The sequence below is a fragment of the Portunus trituberculatus genome, chromosome 4, assembly GCF_017591435.1.
Source record: "Portunus trituberculatus isolate SZX2019 chromosome 4, ASM1759143v1, whole genome shotgun sequence".
Lineage (NCBI taxonomy): Eukaryota > Metazoa > Arthropoda > Malacostraca > Decapoda > Portunidae > Portunus > Portunus trituberculatus.
The window spans coordinates 1,581,014-1,602,570 of NC_059258.1; the positions used below are offsets into that span (position 1 = coordinate 1,581,014).

The 21,557-nt window shown below is 45.6% G+C and overlaps 1 protein-coding gene across 1 annotated transcript in view; it reads left to right on the plus strand.

The window, feature by feature from the left end:
- Positions 1-21,557, plus strand: part of LOC123512746 (homeobox protein cut-like) — a 414,328-nt gene that overhangs the window by 381,767 nt on the left and 11,004 nt on the right. The window contains 4 exon segments of the mRNA XM_045269319.1: positions 7,070-7,259; positions 8,703-8,998; positions 9,599-9,808; positions 18,418-18,707. Of these exon segments, the coding sequence (XP_045125254.1) occupies positions 7,070-7,259; positions 8,703-8,998; positions 9,599-9,808; positions 18,418-18,707 (986 nt within the window).

The following is a 21,557-nucleotide window of genomic DNA, read 5'->3' on the forward strand; positions in this document are numbered from 1 at the left end:
ACCGCGGCGGCTCCTCCCTCCCAGACACACATAAAAATCATTTTCCGTGTCACCCACCGCTAATGGCCGCCCGTTACCCGCACCTCCACCGCAGGACACCGAGCCGCACACCCCGCACCCCGCACCCCGATCCTTCCACTCACCCGTCCTCACTCACCGCAGCGCCCCACCACTCACCACCCACCACCCACCACCACACATGACCAATCGCCCCCAGCCCTCACCCGCCTCCCGCCCACACGGTCCGCATAACAAATGAGCTTTGATTTATCCTCTTGCACCCACAACCAGGATCTTGAGCCAAAACAAAGGAGGTGCGCGAGTGGGCGGGGCGACGGGCGGCGGTGACAGTGTATAATGCCGCTGGTTAACGCCGGACAACTATTGAGAGGCGAACATTGTGTGTGACGCGGCGAAGGCTCAGACACAGCGCCCAGATAACCAGCCAACCCTCTTATCGCGGCTCCCTGGGTCTCGTGGCCTCGCTGAGCTAACCTTGTGACGCTGTGACTTGCTGCCTGGCGAAGAGACCCTGTACTAAGATTTGTCCTCTCCTTCCTCCCTCCTTCTCTTCCTTCCATTCTCCTCTTCTCTGGTTACTTAATATGGCATGCTTTTCATCTCCCTCCGTCTCTCCTTCTCCTCGTCACGATCAGAGATAAATGAATCTTTCCCTTCAATTTCTCTTCCCGGCGAGCCTTCCTTTCTTCACCATCGCCACGGCACACCTCGCTTCTTCCCTCACACTCGTGTTACTCACTCCAGCCTCACAATTTCCTCTCCCTCTCATCCGTACGATTTCCTGAGCATCACAAATCGCTCCCCTTGTGTGTCTGCCCCTCTCGCCTCACCTCTTCCCGCCTCTTCCCGCCTTCTATTATCTCTTATCGCCGCCCGCCTCCTGTGATAACGCCGCCGGATATTGAATGTTTGAGGGACGGAAGGAAGGGTCCGCCAGGGTGCTTCGGACGCCGCCAGACCCACCCAGCGTTGGAGTATCATAGGAAGACATTGAGTGATAGGAACAAGGCAAGGGGCGCCATTACCTCTCGCGTTACATGCATCTCAATGGACGCAACGCTAACTCCTGAGAGAGGGAAGGTTAGGGGAGAGGGGGAGGGAAGGACGCCGCCACTACTCCTACTCGTACTCCTTCTCTTGCACTTCTCCTCTGCTTCCTCTTCCTGTGTATTGAAGCAGTGTGTGTGTGTGTCTGTGTGAAGGCAAGACAAGGCACTCTAGGTTATTACTTATGAGAAATGTGCTTCCGTAAATGTAGTTGTTTTGTTTCACTATTCATGGCAGTGTTTAAAGTGAAGGGCAACAAGTTCACATGGAAATAATGGTACTTACTTGTTTTTTTGTTGTTTTCTTGCTGTAAGGGCGTGGGAGGCGACGGTAAGGAAGTTAGTTTGAAGGGGCAGGATACAGTAGAGGTGGCGTGTGGTGTGTGTGTGGTGTATGTGTGTGATGTGTGCCAGTGTGTGTGGTCTTGTTACCCGAGTACTTGTGATGTAGTCTGGGGTTATGAAAACGGTCACCCATTGTTGTTTAACCTCACTGATGGCACGGGCGGCGGTGTGTCCATTGTGGCGTGGTACGAGATGCTCAAGGGAGAGAGTGTCAGTTATATATCATCATTCCTACATAGAAATCAATTTTACCTTATCGACCTTGGCTCATCCTGTACTGAAAATAAGTTAATGAAGAGAAAGTTATTAACATTTATAAACAGTAATGTCAGTTGTATATCATCATTCATATATAAAAATCAACTCTCCATCTTTGGCTTTCCCTGTGTTGAAAAATAGATAAATATAGAGAAAGATATGATTTACAAACACGTTACTACATAAGCATCTCACCATTCACTTATCTTATTTGCCTGTAAGTTAAAAGAAAAAAATGTACAAAAAAAAAATAGTAGAGATAATGAGAATAGGGGGACAAGGAACCGCTGGCTGAGAAACTAAAGAAAGACAACCACAACAAAAACACGCGTGGTTTTCTAGTGCAGCTCACCACTACAGCGATGAAGGAAGCGGTGAATAAACATACAGGTGAACAATCAACACAACTGTACTTCCTTCCACACGCCACGCAAAAACTGATGACTCCCGCAGGTGAAAGTTAGAGGCGCTTCAAACGGAAAGAGGAGAAAAGAACGACATATGGTAGCAATACATTGACTCGTGCAAGCGTGTGTCTGTGTGTGTGTGTGTGTGTGTGTGTGTGTGTGTATGAAGTAACATATAAGCAAACTGGTTTCATCTTGATCTCCTTCCCTCTAAGATTATTATTACTACACTGTGAAATTGCTCTTCCTCCTCCTCCTCCTCCTCCTCCTCCTCCTCCTCCTCCTCCTCCTCCTCCTCCTCCTCCTCCTCCTCCTCCTCCTCCTCCTCCTCCTCCTCCTCCTCCTCCTACTACTACTACTACTACTACAACTACTACTACTACTACTACTACTACTACTACTACTACTACTACTACTACTACTACTACTACTACTACTACTACTACTACTACTACTACCACCACCACCACCACCACCTAACCAACTAATGAACTACCAATCCTAAAGGCAAACGTCTTCAACCGAGCTTCTGAAAAAATTAATTCCTTGTCACCTGGTTTGGAGGGACAATCATTACTGTCTTTCTAATTACAGGTGTTTAGTCCACCTTCATCTGTCTGTGCTGAGAGTTACCGGCTGCCCGATGTCCTGGCTTAGGTTCGGATACGGTTTCGGAAAGGTTCTTGTTGCTGTTGCTGTTGCTGTTGTTGTTGTTGTTGTTGTTTTCTTTCTTTTCTTTTATTGTTTTTATTTTTCTGTTTCCTCTTTATATCTACCTGTTTTGTTCTCACCTTATTCTCTCTTCTCTCGTCCTCCTTCTCTTCCTCCTCTTCCTCTTCCTCTTCCTCCTCTTCCATTCGCTCTTATTTCAACTGTCACCTTCATTTTCCTCTTCCCCTTTCGTCTCTCCTTAGCCTTTTCTTACCTTTGTCTTCACTTTGTCTTCCTCCTCTTCCTCCTCCTCTTCCTCTTATCTCAATTGTCAGCTAACGTCTTCTTCTTCCTCTTCTTCCTCTTGGTGCCCGTTCCTCCTCTTGCTCTCTGTTATAATATACATTCCTTCCTCTTCTCTTGTTCCTGGAGAGTGGTCGGTCCTTTCCACTTCTTGCTCATTGGGTCACTCTCTCTCTCTCTCTCTCTCTCTCTCTCTCTCTCTCTCTCTCTCTCTCTCTCTCTCTCTCTCTACACCAGGTCCTTGCTGCTTCCTGTTTTTCCAGCATTTGTCGTTGTTATTTATGGCCAAGTGCTTCCTCCTCCTCCTCCTCCTCCTCCTCCTCCTCCTCCTCCTCCTCCTCCTCCTCCTCCTCCTCCTCCTATGAGACGCCATCTTCCTTCCCTCCATCGAACTACAAGCCAGGCCACGGATTGCATATTAATTACGAATATTATGGTCATTAATGTCTTCCTTTTATGTTACCAGAGCGTTCTTCCTCCTCCTCCTCCTCCTCCTCCTCCTCCTCCTCCTCCTCCTCCTCCTCCTCCTCCTCCTCCTCCTCTGTTGCCTGTACCGCACTCTTGTTTTTATGCGGATGAGACCATTCACCTCTGCACGCATTGGTGGTGGTGGTGTTGTGGTGTTGTGGTGGTGGTGGTGGTGATTGGGTGATGTGGTGATCTGGTGGTCTAGTAATTTTGTGGCGGCTGCGGGGAGGTAGCGGAGGGGTGGTGTGGGGAGGAGGAGAGGGGCGGGGAGGTGTGGTCGTCACTTTCGGCGTGAATGAAGGAGGAGGAGGAGGAGGAAGAGGAAGACGACGACGAGGAGGAGGAGGAGGAGGAAGAGGTTGTGGTTTTATAGCAAGATTTTCAAATGTATTCCATGTGTAGCAGTTTGGAGTGTTCAGTTTGCTACATTTTACACACAAGTAGTAGTAGTAGTAGTAGCAGAAGTAGTGGTAGTAGTAGCAGTAGTAGTGGTAGTGGTGGTGGTGGTGGTGGTGGTGGTGATAACGTAGTGCGTGTGGATTATAGCGACGATTAGCCATACGGTGGTGGAGGAGGAGGAGGAGGAGGAGGAGGAGGAGGAGGAGGAGGAGGAGGAGGAGGAGGAGGGAAGAGTAACTGTTAACATCTTGTCAGGGGGGAAGGGAAGGGAAAGAGAAAGAGGAAGAAGGTGTCATGGGTGGTTAGAGAGAGAAAGAATGAAGACTCTCTCTCTCTCTCTCTCTCTCTCTCTCTCTCTCTCTGGGAAGTCAAATTACGTGTGAGGTAGGAGAGCAGGTGGAGCCAATCACCGCTAAGTTAGAGGGAACACACCTGAACTTTCCTCTCCTCGGGTGACTGTTTCCGCTCCACCGTGATTGAAAAAAGAACGCGTTGTTGACTTCACGACCCAAACCACTCCGATACACTGTGGATGGTGGCTCTAAGGGGTTTCTAGGTGTATCCTCTCTCTCTCTCTCTCACTCTCTCATACGACAGAGACAACTAGCCGGTTTTCAAGATAGATTCTCCTTTTAATAAACTAGAAATCTTGCCAATCTATCACCAGCACCATAAAAACACCCTTAAAAACACGAGTATCTTCAACTGGAGCCTTTGGAAAGCAGTGATGGTGAGAGAGCAAAGCGTTTCAGAATGCAAGCCTTTCTCTCACTAAATAATTAAGAGAAAAACAAGTTAGGGAACTCAAACATTATATTCACAAATAATTTCACGCACTCTTTCTCCGCTAACCTTATTTCTCATCGCCCTGTCTTGAATCTTCACTTTGGTCATCGAAAGCTGAGGAACTGGTCTGAGATTAGCGCCACTTCAATTGTCTATGAGCGAAAAACAAGCTAGAGAACTCAAATTTTACATACACACATTATTTCACGCAGTCTCTCTTCTCTAACCTTACTTCTACCGCCCTGACCATCGAAAGCTGAGGAACTGGTCTGAGATTAGCGCCACTTCGCCATGGGGACTTGTATTGTGAGGAAGTGTGAATGGTGCTAAGAATTACAGGGCTTGTTGAGGATGGCTTTAGTGGCTGTCACAAGCACGAGGGGGAGGACACGGTGGGTCTCGCTTGTGCTTTGAGTGCAGACCCGGTGGCATTCAATCCGAAGCCTCGAAAATGTGAAGGCGAGAGGGACCAGAGGAAGTGAGAATGAGAGAGACAGGGTAAGGGAATTTTGCTTTGTGTGTCATCGCTGTTCTTGCATTCTTGTTCATGAAAGACGGGGAAGGAAGGGAAGATAAGTGGTGTGTATGTGTGTGTGTGTGTGTGTGTGTGTGTGTGTGTGTGTGTGTGTGTGTGATAACGGTGAGAGTGAAAACAAAAAAGAAAATCGTCTGTAAGTCATTCCATCAACTACCGACCCCTCACCGCCCCCCCCCCCTTTCCTTTCCTCCGCACCCTCTTTTTCTGTGGAAGTGGAGGAAGGAGACGAGGGGAGGGGGTGAATGGGGAGTGGGGGTGGAGGTGGTGGGGGGATTAGCGTGTGCCGGAAGAGGTCGTGAAGCGGGTGATAGTGGGGGGTCTGTGGGCTAGATAACACACACACACACACACACACACACACACACACACACACACACACACACACACACACACACACACACACACACACACACACACACCCCATCACCCCCTCCACATTCCACACTCTTCCCCCGTCCCTCTCATCCCCTCCATTTCCTCAAAGCGTAATACACACACACACACACACACACACACACACACACACACACACACACACACACACACACACACACACACACACACACACACACACACACTTCTTCACGTCAGGGTTTTTCCAGGAAGGCAGTTAGCGAGGGTGGCCGTGCTGATGACTAACTACTGAACAGAGTGGTTATGTATCCTTAAGATTAGTACGAGAACGTGTAACCATTTGGATTTTAGTCTAATAGGTTTCCTGGAATATGCGTGGGGAGAGAGAGGGAGAGGGAGGGAGTGAGCGTTACGTGTGTGTGTGTGTGTGTGTGTGTGAGTGTGACTATGTAGTTATTCTTTACATTACACGTGAAAACTGAGAATTTCGCGTGTGCGTATCAAAGAAAACGTGTCTCAAATTCTTTAAATACAAAAATACCGTCCTTCCTTTTTTTTTTTTTTTTTTTTTTTTTACCTGCGAAAGTGTGTCAGCCTTGTGTTTTGGCGATACCTTGATACGATACCTGCGTTTTCTTCCATCCTTTGTTGTGGTTGTGGTTTGGATTGAGTAGGTTGTTTGGTTGATGGTGTTGGTGGTATTGGTGATGGTGGTGGTGTTTCTTGGTGTTGTTCGTTGTTACTGCTACTGCTAGTGAAGAAAAGAACGTGTAACTAGATACTAACTCAAAAACCTTATTTCTCACTCGCATCAGTCAAATTAATCCTTCAAAACACCAATCCTTCGTTATTCAGTTTTTCTATCACTTACAGTTTAAAAAAAAAAATGTTTACTCTCACTAAAAACTAATACAAAAACTCTTATTTCTCACATGTACCAGCTAAACAAATCCTACAAAATACCAATCCTTTGCTACTCAATTATTCTTTTATCACTTACAATAAAAAAAGAAAATTTACTCTCACAGAAAATAATCACAAAATCTCTTATTTCTCATACCAGCAAAACTAATCCCATACACTACAATCCTTCTATTTCCAAGCAGTAACTCCCACACTAGTGCTGCGATAGTTAGGATAAGTTATTTGGTGTATATATTTCCCTGCGATTATATTTAAGTATAGGCTCTTTGAGTAGCAACATGAAAAAACGTGTCTCTTTAACCCCTTCAGTACTAGGACTCATTTTTACCATGAGTTTTGTGTATGATTAGACGGTTTTGTTACTAGGAGTCTATGGAGGTCAGAATATTAATGACCAGAGTCTTCACTATTTTAATCCCCCACATAAGTTTCTGAAACTGTATAAAATCACCAAATAGTCACCAGAAAGAATATGGAAACGCGTCGTGGTACTGAAGGGGTTAGAATCTCCATAAATGAGTTGAAATGGAAAGGATCTCCTCACAGCGCATCCTTTCTTTGTCCTGCAGGAACGAAGGAGTGTAGCACCGGTTTTCGCGGCCCGGACGAGACGGTGACAGAGGAACGCATCCAACACATTCTGAGCGAGGCGTCCCGAGCCATGACCTCCACCTCGGTGCCCGCCCAAGGTCCCCAGCAGGATCAGGACTCACGTAGCACTGATTCAAAATCCCCAGCTAGTTCCACACACTCCCCCAGGTGAGTCTCCGCAGCCTTGTCTGTGTGTCTGTGTACCTGTGTGTCTGTATACCTGTTTGTTTGTGTGTCTGTGTTCCTTTGTGTATGTGTGTCTTTGTGTCTGTGTGTCTATGTGTCTGTGTACTTGTGTGTGTGTGTGTGTGTGTGTCTGTACCTGTGTGTCTGTGTACCTGTGTGTGTGTGTATGTCTGTGTACCTGTGTGTCTGTGTGTCTGTGTTTGTGTACCTGTGTGTTTCTGTTCCTGTGTGACTGCCTACCTGTGTGTATGTGTACCTGTGTGTCTGTGTTCCTGTGTCTCTGTTCCTATGTGTGTTTTTCTCTTATGTAAGAGGGAAAAGTTGGCCAAGACCAACATGAAACGAAAAAAAAGGGCCACGAAAAATAAGGTTTCTATGTATATGTGTGTGTGTGTGTGTGTGTGTGTGTGTGTGTGTGTGTGTGTGTGTGTGTGTGTGTGTGTGTGTGTCTGTGTGTACTACCTGTGTTTCTACCTATGTTCCTGTGTGTTTGTGTGTCTGAGTGTCTGTGTGTATAACCTGTGTTTGTCTCTATTTGTATTCCTTTTTACCTGTCGCGTCTTTGGTGAGGTTATTTGTGTTACCTGGCTGTGATTTTCTGACTTTATAACTTACCTGTATGTCTGTTATTTGATTATTTCTATGTTAACTGAGTGTATTTAATTTCGTGGGTTTATTTATACATTTCACCGCTGTATCTCTTTGTTAACTCTATGTCTGTATCACCTGAGTGTGTGTCTGTGTCTCGCTTCACTGTGTCTCTTCATTAACTGTACACCTATATCAACTGTACCTTCCTGTAACCTGTAATTTCCTGTAGCTTTTTAGGTGTACGCTTCCTTACATATACCTGTAATCAGTATCTCCTTTCCTTCCTCTCTCTTTCTCTCTTTCTCTCTCTCTCTCCCTCTCCCCATTTCTCTTTCCGCTCTCTTTTTTTCTTTCACGTAGGTCATTCCCTCTCTTCCTTCCTTCCTCCTATTCTTCCTTATCTCCTCCCTTCGGAACAAGTAAGAGGAAATACAAGTGTTCAGTTAAAAATCATTGAAAATTTGCTGTAATGGTTCTCAAAATTTTCCCAGCCATTTGAATTCTCTTGTGATTTTCTCCTGTCATTGCTCCCTTCATCGTTGTGGCGGCAGTGGTGGTGGCGGTGGTGTGGCGGTGCGGTATGGCGTGGCGGGACTCGACTCACCACCACCGCCACCACCACCGGATATAAGTCGATAATAATGGTGATGAGGATGTATAATTAAGGTCTACAAATAATCATGCTTCGGCTTCACACGCCTGGATCGGAAGCAGGCAGTGAGGCAGGCAGGGTGAGAGCGAGGGAGTGAGTGTGAGTGAGAGGCCAGTCACGTGAGCCAGGGACGTGGTGTGTGGTGTGCCGCTAACGTGTTTTTCTCCCTCCTCTCCCTCCAGCAGCCCGCTTTCCAGGGACGCCAGACGCATGCGCAAGTTTGATAACGACGACATGCCGCAGGAAAAGGTGGCCAAGATTTACCAGGACGAGTTGATGAAGCTCATGTCCAGACCACAGGAGCCCCCACTGCCACTCCCCCGCGACCCACAGTACCCCGGCATCCTGTTCCCCTTCCTAGGCCAAACGCTGCTCTTCAATCGTTCCCCGGAAGAGGTCAAGATGGCCGTGGATGCTTACCGACAGGAGCTCGGCAAACTGCAAAGTTCCGCCACTGGTTTTGGTTTGGGTCCCGCTGGTGAGTGTTCTTGTTTAAGCTTCTCTCTTTTATTCTACTTCTTGACTTCCTTTTCTTCCTTCTCTTCTTCCTTTTTCTCATTTTCGTTATGTTCTTTGTTACGTATTCTTTCTCATTCTGTTATATTGTGCTTTCGTGTGTATCCCCTTCAATTTATCCTATTTTTTGCTTCATTTCTTCATTCGTGTTACGTTCTTATTTTCTTACTTTTTTTCCTCTTATTTGTCGAGATACAGTAGTTCTATCGTTGTTTCTATAGTGTGACGTGTTGGTGTATTGCTACTAGATTCTCTTCCTTGCGCTTTAATCCCTAGAGTAACCTGAAACGTTTCCATATTCATTATGTTTACTATTTGGTGATTTTGTACAGCTTCAGAGACTTTTGTGTGGGATTAAACTAGTGAAGACTGTGGCCATTAATCTTCTAACCTCCATAGACACTTCCTAATGTCAATAAAATGGTCTAATCGTACATAAATCTCAAGATAAAAAATGAGTCGCAGTATTGAAGGCTTTAATATTACAATTTCTAACAACCACCACCATCATCACCACTACTAAACACACCCAACTAACCCACAACCCTTCCTTTCCCTACAGGTCTTGCTTTGGATGGCGCTGGCGGGCTGGGCGTGGGTGTGGGCGGAGCAGTGGGTATGGGCATTGGTTTAGGTACGGGCGGCCTTCATAACGGCGCCCAAGACCTGTCCCTGCCGAAGCGAGAACAGAGAAGTATTGACGATGATGAGGATGGCAGGAACCTAAGCGCAGCGTCACCATTCTGTCCCACGCGATCCAAGGCAGAGACGAGTGAGTACCCAGAGAGAGAGAGAGAGAGAGAGAGAGAGAGAGAGAGAGAGGTGGGTGGGAGGAGAGAGAGACTGACGGACAAACAGACAGACAGACGACAGACAAACAGGCAGGTACGCATGCAAAGACAGACAGACTGTAAATTGTGTGCGTGTGTGAGAGAGACAGACAGACAGAGAGAGAGAGAGAGAGAGAGAGAGAGAGAGAGAGAGAGAGAGAGAGAGAGAGAGAGAGAGACCAACAGACAGTTTTATTAATTTTGATATCATTATGTTTAATTAAGATAAGCCAAAAAATCGTAAAAATAATAATGATGATAGTAATAATAGTAATAATGGTAATAATAATGATGGTAATGATAATAGCTCATGCTGGGATAACAAAGATCTAAGGGAGAGAAGCGAAACAAAATTAAACAAGCCATCAAACACTGGGCTACAAAAAAACGTTACATTTCACGCCCCATCAACACTGGTGAAAAACGTTCCACAAAACAACGTTACGGCAACGTTTTCATGGCGTTCAATCTATTAACTTACATTTCCACTCTCGCTCTCCTTCTTTCCCGTCCTCTCCCTTCACACTCATCCTCTCCCTCCTCTCCCTCCATCAACTTAACTCTCTCTCTCTCTCTCTCTCTCTCTCTCTCTCTCTCTCTCTCTCTCTCTCTCTCTCTCTCTCTCATTATTCAAACTCAACTTGACAGATGGAAAAGGGTAGATACTTTTTTCCTTCATTCATTATTATCATCCATCCCTCTTCCTTCTTCTCTCTTTTTTCATTATCTTTTTTTTCTCTCTACCTTTCTAACCAACACCTGGGGAGTCATTTTGTGGACCATATGGTGTTATGTTTATCTGGCAACACTGCGCTTCCTCCCTTTCCTCCTCCCACTCCTCCTCCTCCTCCTCCTCCTCCTCCTCCTCCTCCTCCTCCTCCTCCTCCTCCTCCTCCTCCTCCTCCTCCTCCTCCTCCTCTTCCTCATTCTCCTCCACGATTTGCTATTATCACGTGAACACTCGTCTCTCTCTCTCTCTCTCTCTCTCTCTCTCTCTCTCTCTCTCTCTCTCTCTCTCTCTATCTATCTATCTATCTATCTATCTATCTATCTATCTATATCAGTGTTAATATAAAGGATAAGGAAAAGCAAGGAGAGAAGGATAAGGCTTGTAGGATGAAACTCGTAGGAAGGATCTGTGTAGGGGCGAAACTAAGACATGCAGGATACATTATTAGAGGGAAGGATAAGGCGTAAGGACAGGATAAGAGCCGTAGGAGGGAAATAGCAAGGATTGAGGTATGCAAGAGGGGAAGAGAGAAGAGGAGGAGAAGGATGCTGTAAGGGTCCTTTTATTATACAGAGAAAGAAGGTAATGAAGATAATGCTAGAGAGAGATAGGAGAGAAGAGAAGAAAAGGAGAAAAGGATCTATGTTGAGGGGAATTTAAGACATGTAGGATTGGTTATTAGAAGGATAAGGACCGTAGGAGGGATATAGCAAGGATCTATGTTGGGGTGAAGTAAAGACATGTAGGATGCATCATTAGAGAGGATATAAGGCAAAAGGAGGGAAGGATATGGGAAATAGCAAGGATCTCTGTTGGGGCGAAACTAAGGCATATAGGATAAGTTATTAGAAGGACAAGGAGGGGAGGATAAGGACCGTAGGAGGGAAATAGCAAGGATGTATGTTGGGGCGAATTTAAAACATGCAGGATAGGTTATTAGGACAAGGAGGGGAGGATCAGGACCGTAGGAGGAAAATAACTAGGATCTGTGTTGGAGCGAATCTTAAGTAAGTATTTATTCAAAGAACACACTCCTTGTCGCGCTGGCTGTGTGAGAAATGAGCGTTCTGGGTTATATCTTGGGACTGCCTCGTGTTTACTTATGATAAGGAGGAAGGCGGCTGGTCCACCACGAAGCCGAGTTGCGTTGATTCCTCGTGCACTTAAGTATCGCCTATCATGTTACCGACAAACGCACCAAGATGGAACATTGAACCTCGCGCGGTGAACACTGTGTAGGAGTCGTTGTCTCTGCCCGGGTTATGTTTGTTGTTGTGCTCGTATTTATGGGCCTTTGCTAGTTTATGAGTGTTTGGGAATGGGATTAGAAATAGATTTGTGTGTGTGTGTGTGTGTGTGTGTGTGTGTGTGTGTGTGTGTGTGTGTGTGTTTCTGTTACTCTGTTTTGTTTGTCTTTTCCTTGGTGTTTATGATGCTTTTGTGAGCTTACGTGTGAGATCTTTATGTTTTTTACTTTCGAGTCTCTTTTTCTTCTTTATGGGATGCACTGTCTTATATTTTCCCTATTTCTTTAACTTCTTCATGACGCGCCTTCATATTCATTCTGGTTACTATTTGGTGATTTTATACAGCTTCAGAAACTTATGTAGGGGATTGGAATAGTGAAGGCATTGGCTATTAATCTTCTGACCTCCATAGACTCTTCCTAATGTCAATAAAATCGTCTAATCGTACACAAAACTCAAGGTAAAAATGCGTCCCATTACTGAAGGGGTTAAGTACTTGATATCAAACTAATTTATATTTTTTGTAAAGTGTTTAGGAATTTCTATCATCCTTTATTGTTTTAGTATCTCAAATTGCCTTCACATAGCTTACAAATACGTGAAATAAGAAAGTTTCAACCTAAAACCATATTTTCAATGCATACAGGACAGTTAATTGACGAGAGAGAGAGAGAGAGAGAGAGAGAGAGAGAGAGAGAGAGAGAGCATCACATCATTACCTTGTTCTCCTATTCACTGTTTACCGCAAGTCGGTTTATCAAAGTTTACAAAGGACAGGAACAAAAAGAACACAAAAACATTCACCTCTTCATGATTTCTAACACACACCAGCGTTTTGCCACCGTGCCAAGGCGTGGAAGAGCAGATTTTCACCGCATCCTCCTCCTCCTCCTCCTCCTCCTCCTCCTCCTCCTCCTCCTCCTCCTCCTCCTCCTCCTTCTCCTTCTCCTTCTCTCCTCCTCCACCCTTCCTTCCTCCCCCTTGCCTTCCTGTCTGGCCCCGATCTTCCCGCAGGTCTTCCCGTCTCCCCTCCCGTCATACATCAATGCTTAGTAGTCCATTCAGCTCCCTCGTCCTCCCGCCTTTCCCCGTTCCACCCCGTCAGTGCCCGGCAAGGTTGCAATCCCTCCCGTATCCACATCCCCTCCCGTCATTGTGCCTGATCGGATATGCTAGCAAATTATGAAAATTAATGTCCGTTCTCCTATTTGTCTGTGTCAAGGCTTTCTGTGGAGATGCGCCGGTAACCAACCCACGTGTTCAAATTCCAGGGTGATCTAGTAACCTGTAAGCCGGTCCGCGAGGCTGGAAAAGATGCACACGTAATGTTTTTTAATCACAGGATGGACTGGGCTTAATGGACGCGATTAGAATGGAAGTCAGAGCGATTAGTAAAGGCGATTAGCGCCCAGTAGCGATTGGGAAAGTAATGGGGTGCGAGGAAAAGGAGGAAGGGGAGGTGAGGGAGTGATGTGGGAGGAGTGGAGAGGATGGGGAGACTGCAAGGGGTAAGGGGAGGCGGGGTGTGATATTGCAAAGTTAAAGGGGAAAAAAATAATGAGGGATGGTTGTAAAAAGATGACGAGGACAAAGGAAGATGAAGATGGGAATGGGGGGAGAGTAAATGCGGAGTAATGGGTGATAGGGAGACATGTGAGGAGAAATGATGGGGAGAAATAGATGAGAGATGAGGGCGGATGAAATTACGAGTTGTATAAATAGGAAACAGAAGAATGCAGAGAAGAGAAGGAGACAAGAAGAAGAAGAAGAAGAAGAAGAGGAGGAGGAAGAAGAGGAAGACGAAGAGGGAGAAATTACAATCGTAACAAAAGAAGCCGAACTGAGACGCAGTAAGACGAATGAGGCAGAGGGAAAGGAGAGAAGAAGGAGGAAGAGAGAGACAAAGCATTAAGAAAAGAGGAGGAGGAGGAGGAGGAGGAGAGAAGGAATAATAATGATGAGAAGAAGAAGAAGAAAGGTCAGAGTGAAGCGCAATAGGAATGAAGCAAATAAGAATATAACGTAGAGATGAAAACGAGAGAGAGAGAGAGAGAGAGAGAGAGAGAGTTATGCGAGAGGTTTAGTCATCACCTTACCGCCTTCCCATCATGACCACACACATCTCTCTCTCTCTCTCTCTCTCTCTCTCTCTCTCTCTCTCTCTCTCTCTCGTTTTAATTCAATATACTGATGTGGTTTTCGTTTTGTTGCGAGGAATTAAAGTTTTTTTTTTTTGTGTGTGTGTGTGTGTGTGTTTTCTTTCTTTTTTCTTTATCTTTTTTTTTCTCTTTTTTTCATCTCAAGGGTTGATTTGTTTCTCGGGTTAATGGAACGTGAGAGAAACTATTAATAGATATGCGAGTCATCATTTTTAGTGGTAGGAATCATGGTGGTGGTGGTGGTGGTGGTGGTGGTGGTGGTGGTGGTAGGATAAAGGGAACAAATGATTAACAAAAAAGAAGTACTCATAATGGAAGTAAATACATTGTCACACACACACACACACACACACACACACACACACACACACACACACACACACACACACACACACACACGCGCATCACATCTAAGCACCATTTTTCCCTTTACTTTTTTTCTACCTCTGTGTCTTCCCTTTTTTTTTTTAGCCCCCTGAGTGGCTGCGGCGCCTTTACCCCTTTCTGTCCTTCGCTCGAGTGTCGGGGCCGCGTTAGCTCAAATATCACCATTCGAGGTCGAGTTTGAGACGAGGTTTGAGAAGTGACGGTGAGATTTGCTCTTGATTATGTCACAGAAAGCAGTTTATGTGGTTGCGGTGACGGGAAGAGGCAGAGGGAGGGAGGGGAAAGGAGGGGAGATAAGTGGCGGGTGCGGAGAGGGCGTGGGTGGTAGTGGTAGTGGTGGTGGTGGTGGTGGTACTGGTGGCGGCGCGGGCGTGCTGTGGGTGTGTTTTTTAGGGTGTCTGACACTCTCTGATCTTTGTCTGAGAGAGAGAGAGAGAGAGAGAGAGAGAGAGAGAGGCGTGTGTGTTATTTATGCAAACCACTAGATAGTTATGCTCATTTGTTTTGGAGACACAAGTAGTACGCGGCTTATTTAGTGTGTGTGTGTCTGTGTGTCTGTGTGTGTGTGTGTGTGTGTGTGTGTGTGTGTGTGCGCGCTTGGTCTAGGGCTGAGGCTTGGTAGTCCGGAGGGAAAGGGAGGGGCGGGAAGAGAGGGAGAGGGACAAGGATGGTTTGGACTGCACGAGATGGCGAGGATAAAGAAGAAATCAAGGCCCCCCGCTGCTCCAAGACTCTGATAGCTCCTCTCCGCCACACACAACTCAAGACGGCACTGCAAGTCGACTCGTGTGCAGTGGCCGTGCGTAACGTGGGTCAAATGCTTAACTAAACGTCTATTCGTATTCTCAAACATCTCTGCGCTTCACCTCTAGTTTAGAAGGTCTTATTTAGCTTTACATGTTTTTTTTTTTAAGTGTTTCCAAGGTTCTAGAGGCAGACTGACAAGGTTTCTGCATTATTAACTGTAGAAACACTCTTGATAACACCGCTAGTGATCTCTGTGGCATGGGAAAACAGTCATGTTGAGAGAATGAAGCTTTTCCAAGGGCATTTTTACGGTTCTAGGGACAGATTGACAAGATTTCTACCTTATTAACTGTAGAAACACTCTCGGAAACCTGGCTAATCATATCTGTGGCCTTGGAAACGGTCGTGGTGAGAGAGCAAAGCGTTTCTGAATACAAACTTATACGAGAGTCAAGCATTTTTAACCACGGGAGCATCAAACGGTTTTTCTTTCACCCTCTTACGCGAAATGCACGTCCCCTATTATCCCCATTAGAGGAGCGATGGGTGAAGGGGAGAGAGTAATGGGGCGGGGCTGGGGGAGGCTCGTGGCGGTGGTGGTGGGGGTTGGGGAAGGGGAAGGCGCCTGGTAACCCCGCCGGTTCTTTATTGCATGTATTGCCAAGTTGTGTCTCTGTTGCGGTTTCTTCTCTTAGTGCGTGTTGTGTCTGATATCGTTCATCATGCTCACTTTGTTCCTCCTCCTCCTCCTCCTCCTCCTCCTCCTCCTCCTCCTCCTCAGTGCGGCTGGACGAAGAGGAAGGAGAGGAGGAAAGGAGAGACGCAATACAACGTTAGAAATCGGAAAAAGAAATCGACAGACCTCAAAACAAAACAATGCGACTGATGACACACACACACACACACACACACACACACACACACACACACACACACACACACACACACACACACACACACACACACACACACTATTAATAACTCTTACATACGTACCCAAATTCATAACATTTCTACATTCGCGTTTTCTCATCAATTCTCTCCACAAATGTCTTTTCCCTCCCCTTTTTTTTTGCTCTCCTCTCTCTCTCTCTCCCTCTCTTTCTCTCCCTTCCTCTCTTCATTCTCCCTCTGTCACGGTCACCCAAGTTTCACCCTTCCTCCTTCCCTCCCTTCCTTCACTCCTTCCCTCCTCCTTCCCTCCATCGCCAGTAAATGCATCATCTTTTGCTCGAAGAAAGAAAAAAAAAAAAAAAGCGACTAGCAGATGGGAGAAGCGAAGAGTGTGCGGCGCCTCCGTTTTTTATATCTTCCCATTTTTTTATTCATCTGAGCTTTTCTTTCTATAATCTCACGTTTTTAACCACACAGGGGAACTCAGGGGAACAGAACGCGCTGGCAGAGACAAGAGGGAAGCCTGCTTAGTATTCTGCACTTGTCACAACTGGTCTAATCTGTCGGAAATATGAGTTAGACGGGTAATGAAAGCAAGCACGTCGTTAATTCGAAGGATGACTAATGTAAACTCCAGACAATGACGCTTTTCTTGCCCTCTGAGTGTATTGGCATTTTATGATAATTCGTCCCGCGATAGAGCCTTGATTGTTTCGAGAATATTCATCAACAAGAGACGTGAGGGAGAGGAGATAAAGGAGAGACTGAGGAGAGGAGAGAGAGGGGAGAGGGAGGGAAGAGAGATAAGAAAATGGGATGAAGGGAAAATGAAGCAGAGAGAGAGAGACGGAGGGAGGGAGGGAGAGACAGACAGACAGACAGACAGACAGAGAGACAGAGAGCAAAACAAGATGGCAAATGAAAACAAAACAAATGAAAAAAAAAAAACAACGAAGACCATAAATCTAGTGAATAAGATCAAAGCAAAAACGAATAAAGTAAGGAAGAACAAACAACTGATAAACATGAGTGATGACAATAAAAAAAGAAGAAAATACAGTAAATAAAGAAGAGAAGATTAGAAGAGAACCGAAGAGAAGGAGGGAAGGAGAGACACTTAACACATATGGAGAGAAGGAAGGGAAGGGAGGGAAGAATAAGAGGAAGGGATGGAGGGATGGAGAGAAGGGTAAATCATCCACAATTAGGAGACTCCACTAGTGTTTACTCAGCTGGGTCTCATTGTTTTGTAGTGATGGTGATGGTGGTGATGGTGGTGGTGATGGTTGTGGTGATGATAGTGATGGTGAGAAAGACTGACTAATGTATGTATGTATGGGTTAAAAGTATGGATGTGTTTAAGTGTTTATAAATTACTCATACTTAAGCTATATTAAATAAGTGTTGTTTATTTATTTAAGTATTTAATTTTATGTGAGGATTTCTTTTTTTTTTTTAAGAGTTAAGGTTTTCCTATATGAATTTGTGTAACCTAAGACAAGTGGTGTTTAAAGTTCTTTGCATTTTTTTTTATCTATAAGTCTCAAGGTGTTCAATTAATGAAAGTTTGCCATATTAAAATTCCATGCCACTCACTTGAAAACTTCCATAACCCCTCCAACTCTCCCTTCCTCCATACCACACCTGCTAGAATACTTCACACCTCCCCACACCTGTACTAAGCCACACACACCTGTTTAGCACCTTTACAAACCTGCCTGACACACCACTTACCAATACAAACTTTAATCACCACCAAATTAACCACCAAGCCTGCAAGAATGTATACACACCTTCCCACACCTGAAGTCACCCTCTACACACCTGATCATCACCTCTCCAAACCTGCCTTACTTCACCACTGACTTATACAAACCACTAAACTATCCACCAAACCTGCAAGAATGTATACACACCTGAACTCACCTGTACACACCTGTTTAGCACCTCTCCAAACCTGCCTGAGACATCATTAAGGTACGAAGCTTTAATCACCACCTGGCCACACCTATACGTAACCAAACACACTTGTAAAAAACCCCACTTGTAACCACTTCACATGTACCTTTCCACCATATAGACACTTTTGCTCCCTCCACTTATCGCCACCACTCGTCCCTTCACCTCGCGTCCACTCACACACACACACACACACACATGCACAGACACACACACAAATCTCTTCAGCACAGGGATTAACTCACATTTCTAGTTCTCTCTCTCTTACTCTCCCACGGTCGCACTATTTGAATGAAGTGACTACACCTTCACCACACCTTAATTAACTACACCTTACACATTAGCACCTGACCACCACGGGAACGCACAAGACAAATTCCTAAGTGTGAAAGTAGACTTCAATCACGCACCTTCCCTTCCCCCTCCAGGTATCACTACGCCCACATCTCTTAGCAGTCTGAGTTCGTCTACGCCAATTAGCAACCTTGTAACGCCAATCACCTCAATCGCAGTTAGTAGCAGCAGCGGAGAAGACTTGAACGTGTCCGCCTCGCCGCTACAACGTATGGCATCCATCACAAATTCGCTCATGACAGGGCCGTCTATTCCCACCAACGCGCCTGTCCCGCAGAAGCCCCTCAAGGCGATCCTGCCGCCCATCACACAGCAGCAGTTTGATCAGTATAGCAATCTTAACACGGAGGATATTGTCAAGAAGGTGAGTGTTGATGTTTCTTTTTTTGGTGTGTGTGTGTGTGTGTGTGTGTGTGTGTGTGTGTGTGTGTGTGTGTGTGTGTGTGTGTGTGTGTGTGTGTGTGTGTGTGTGTGTACGCGCGCGCTTGGGGTGAGGCAGGATGAGAGAAAGGTTAGGTTATGTTAGTTTTTGGTTGTTATTATGAAAATTAAGCGAATATTGGCACACCTCTTGCACGCAACGCAACACGCACAGGAAACTGCACACACACACACACACACACACACACACACACACACACACACACACACACACACACACACACACACACACACACACACACACACACACACACACACACACCAATAATGTAGCAAAAACCCACAAGGGCAAAACAAATTGATAAGAACTACACAAACGAAATTCCCACATTAAAACATTCACAGACTTGATCACTACCTCTCTCTCTCTCTCTCTCTCTCTCTCTCTCTCTCTCTCTCTCTCTCTCTCTACTCTCTACTCTCTACTCAATGCACCTACATCTCGTTTTCTTTCATACATTTCCCAATACCTCCCATTTTCTCTTGTCATTCCCATTCATTCACCTCTTTCCTCCCATGTCTTCCATTTATTAAACCTAAGCATGGAGATTTAACGCAAAACCACAAATTCAACGCTACAATCGACGCTTTTAATACCTCTAGCGGCCAATTTCCTCACTGACTCGTTGGTTTTGCATATCCGATGAGTGGGCCAGAATTACCCCCTTTAACCGGATGCATAGGACGTTATATCGAAGGAACGGAAGCTTAGATACTTTAGGAAAGGTTTCGGATTCTCTATGCTCTGATTTTTTTAGTTCCCTTGACGGTGAAAGGGGATTTGTGCCTTCCAGATTCTAAAAGGTTGATTGGTGAGGTTTAGTGTGTGTGTGTGTGTGTGTGTTTTTTTTTTATTGGTTTTTGAGGTTTCTTGTTTTTTTCTTGTTGGTTGTATAGAAAAGAGAGGATTGACTTTCTATTCTCTCTTTTGTGTGTTTCTATGTAAAGCTTGCCTCACAGTACTCTAAGAATCAATAAAGGCTAAGCTTCTCTTCTATTTCGTCCCTTCCTGACTTTTTCCATCATACACGGAAAAAGAGCAAAAACTAACAATAAAAACTAAACCACACCTGTCTGAACGAAACCAGGTATAGCCAGTAGACCCCCACACACCTGGCCACACCTGGGAACCTTACTTTTACCTTGCATTACCCGTTACTGCTCCTTCCTAACTATTAATTCCTTTCCGTCCACCTGTGTCCCTTTACCCTCCCTGTCTCTACCTGCCTTCCCCTGCCTTCCCCTGCCTTTCCATGCCTTCCCTACCCCACAAACCACGCCCGCCACGCACCATTGAGCAGGTAAAGTCCTCATCTGTTAGGCTCACGGATACACAGGTTAATTGGAGGTCATTAGGCCCCATCGCTGCCTTCACGGAGCTGAGGCCAAGAAGAGGAACCACTAATCGAACACAATAAATCGAGCCACTACCGCCCATCGCATTTATGTCTCTCTCTCTCTCTCTCTCTCTCTCTCTCTCTCTCTCTCTCTCTCTCTCTCTCTCTCTCTCTTGATCTCCTTCACTAATTCTATCGGTGCCAACTTTCAAGCTTGTCTTTCTCTCTCACTCACTCTCTTTCTCTTTTTATCTCTCTTTTTCTCGCCTCTCTCGTCTCATCTCTCCTCCCATTCGTCTCTCTTTTATCTCCTCTTCCTTACTCCTCCTTCTCTCCTTGATAAGACCACACAAGAGATAGTAAGGGGAGCGGCGAGGCAAAGGGACTCTCTCTCTCTCTCTCTCTCTCTCTCTCTCTCTCTCTCTCTCTCTCTCTCTCTCTCTCTCGCTCGTTCGTTTAAAAATAGTCAAATGAACGGGCGCCCTGAACTAATACAAGTCTTGGCGGTGACTGAAACCGAAATAGAGTTGCAAAAATTCTCTATTATCTTATGTATTCTTTATTTTCTTATATATTTTCTCTATGTATTCTCTATGTATTCGGTGAACCTTCTGTGTACCGCGTTGGAACCATTTTTAACCCCAGTGAACCGCTTAGAACCCAATGAACCTTATATAGACCCTCCAAACCACCAATGAACCGTCTAGAAATTTACTGAACCTTTTAAAACCTTCTTTAAACGATCAGAACCGAAGTGGACCCCAAATAAAATACCGAGATAGGAAAAGAACCGAATCACCTTTTTAACTCCACGACAAACTAGTGAGAATGTAAAACCGCGAACCGAGATTTGGCCAAATTTTACGACACACAGCGTAAGAAGAGAAGAGCGGACAGTAACGTAGTGAAGTTTACAGCACTGGGTTTAAGAATAGTAAGAGGAGATGAGAGGCAGACTAAGACATGTCCAAGAGTCCCGAGGTGAAGACGTGAGGAGACACTGAGAGGCAAGTGAGGTCCCGTCTCCCCCTACGTACTGTACCAACAAAGGAGAAACAAATGAAGAGAGCATCACGTGAGGGCACACAGGCGCGTATATCCCATCCTACCATCGCGCGCAGATGAATAAAATGTCGGCGAGTATCCATTAGAGCTAAATTTACGTGACTTAATTGGCAAAAATGGAGGTTTTCTTCCGATGTGTGTGACTCAGAGCCCCGCACATAAATTATACCAAGAGAGAACAAAAAGGAGATATACTTGTAACGCCGAGCAGCAGATGTGGAGATCAGTCACACGTTGGCGGGGTTTGGCACAGGTGGCGGTGGCGGTGCTGGTGGTGGTGGTGGTGGTGGTGGTGGTGAGGGGAGGAAAGGTTGGGTGGTGTTCGCTATTGTGGTGGTTGTGGTGGTGACTGGTGTTGTGTGTCTCTTAGT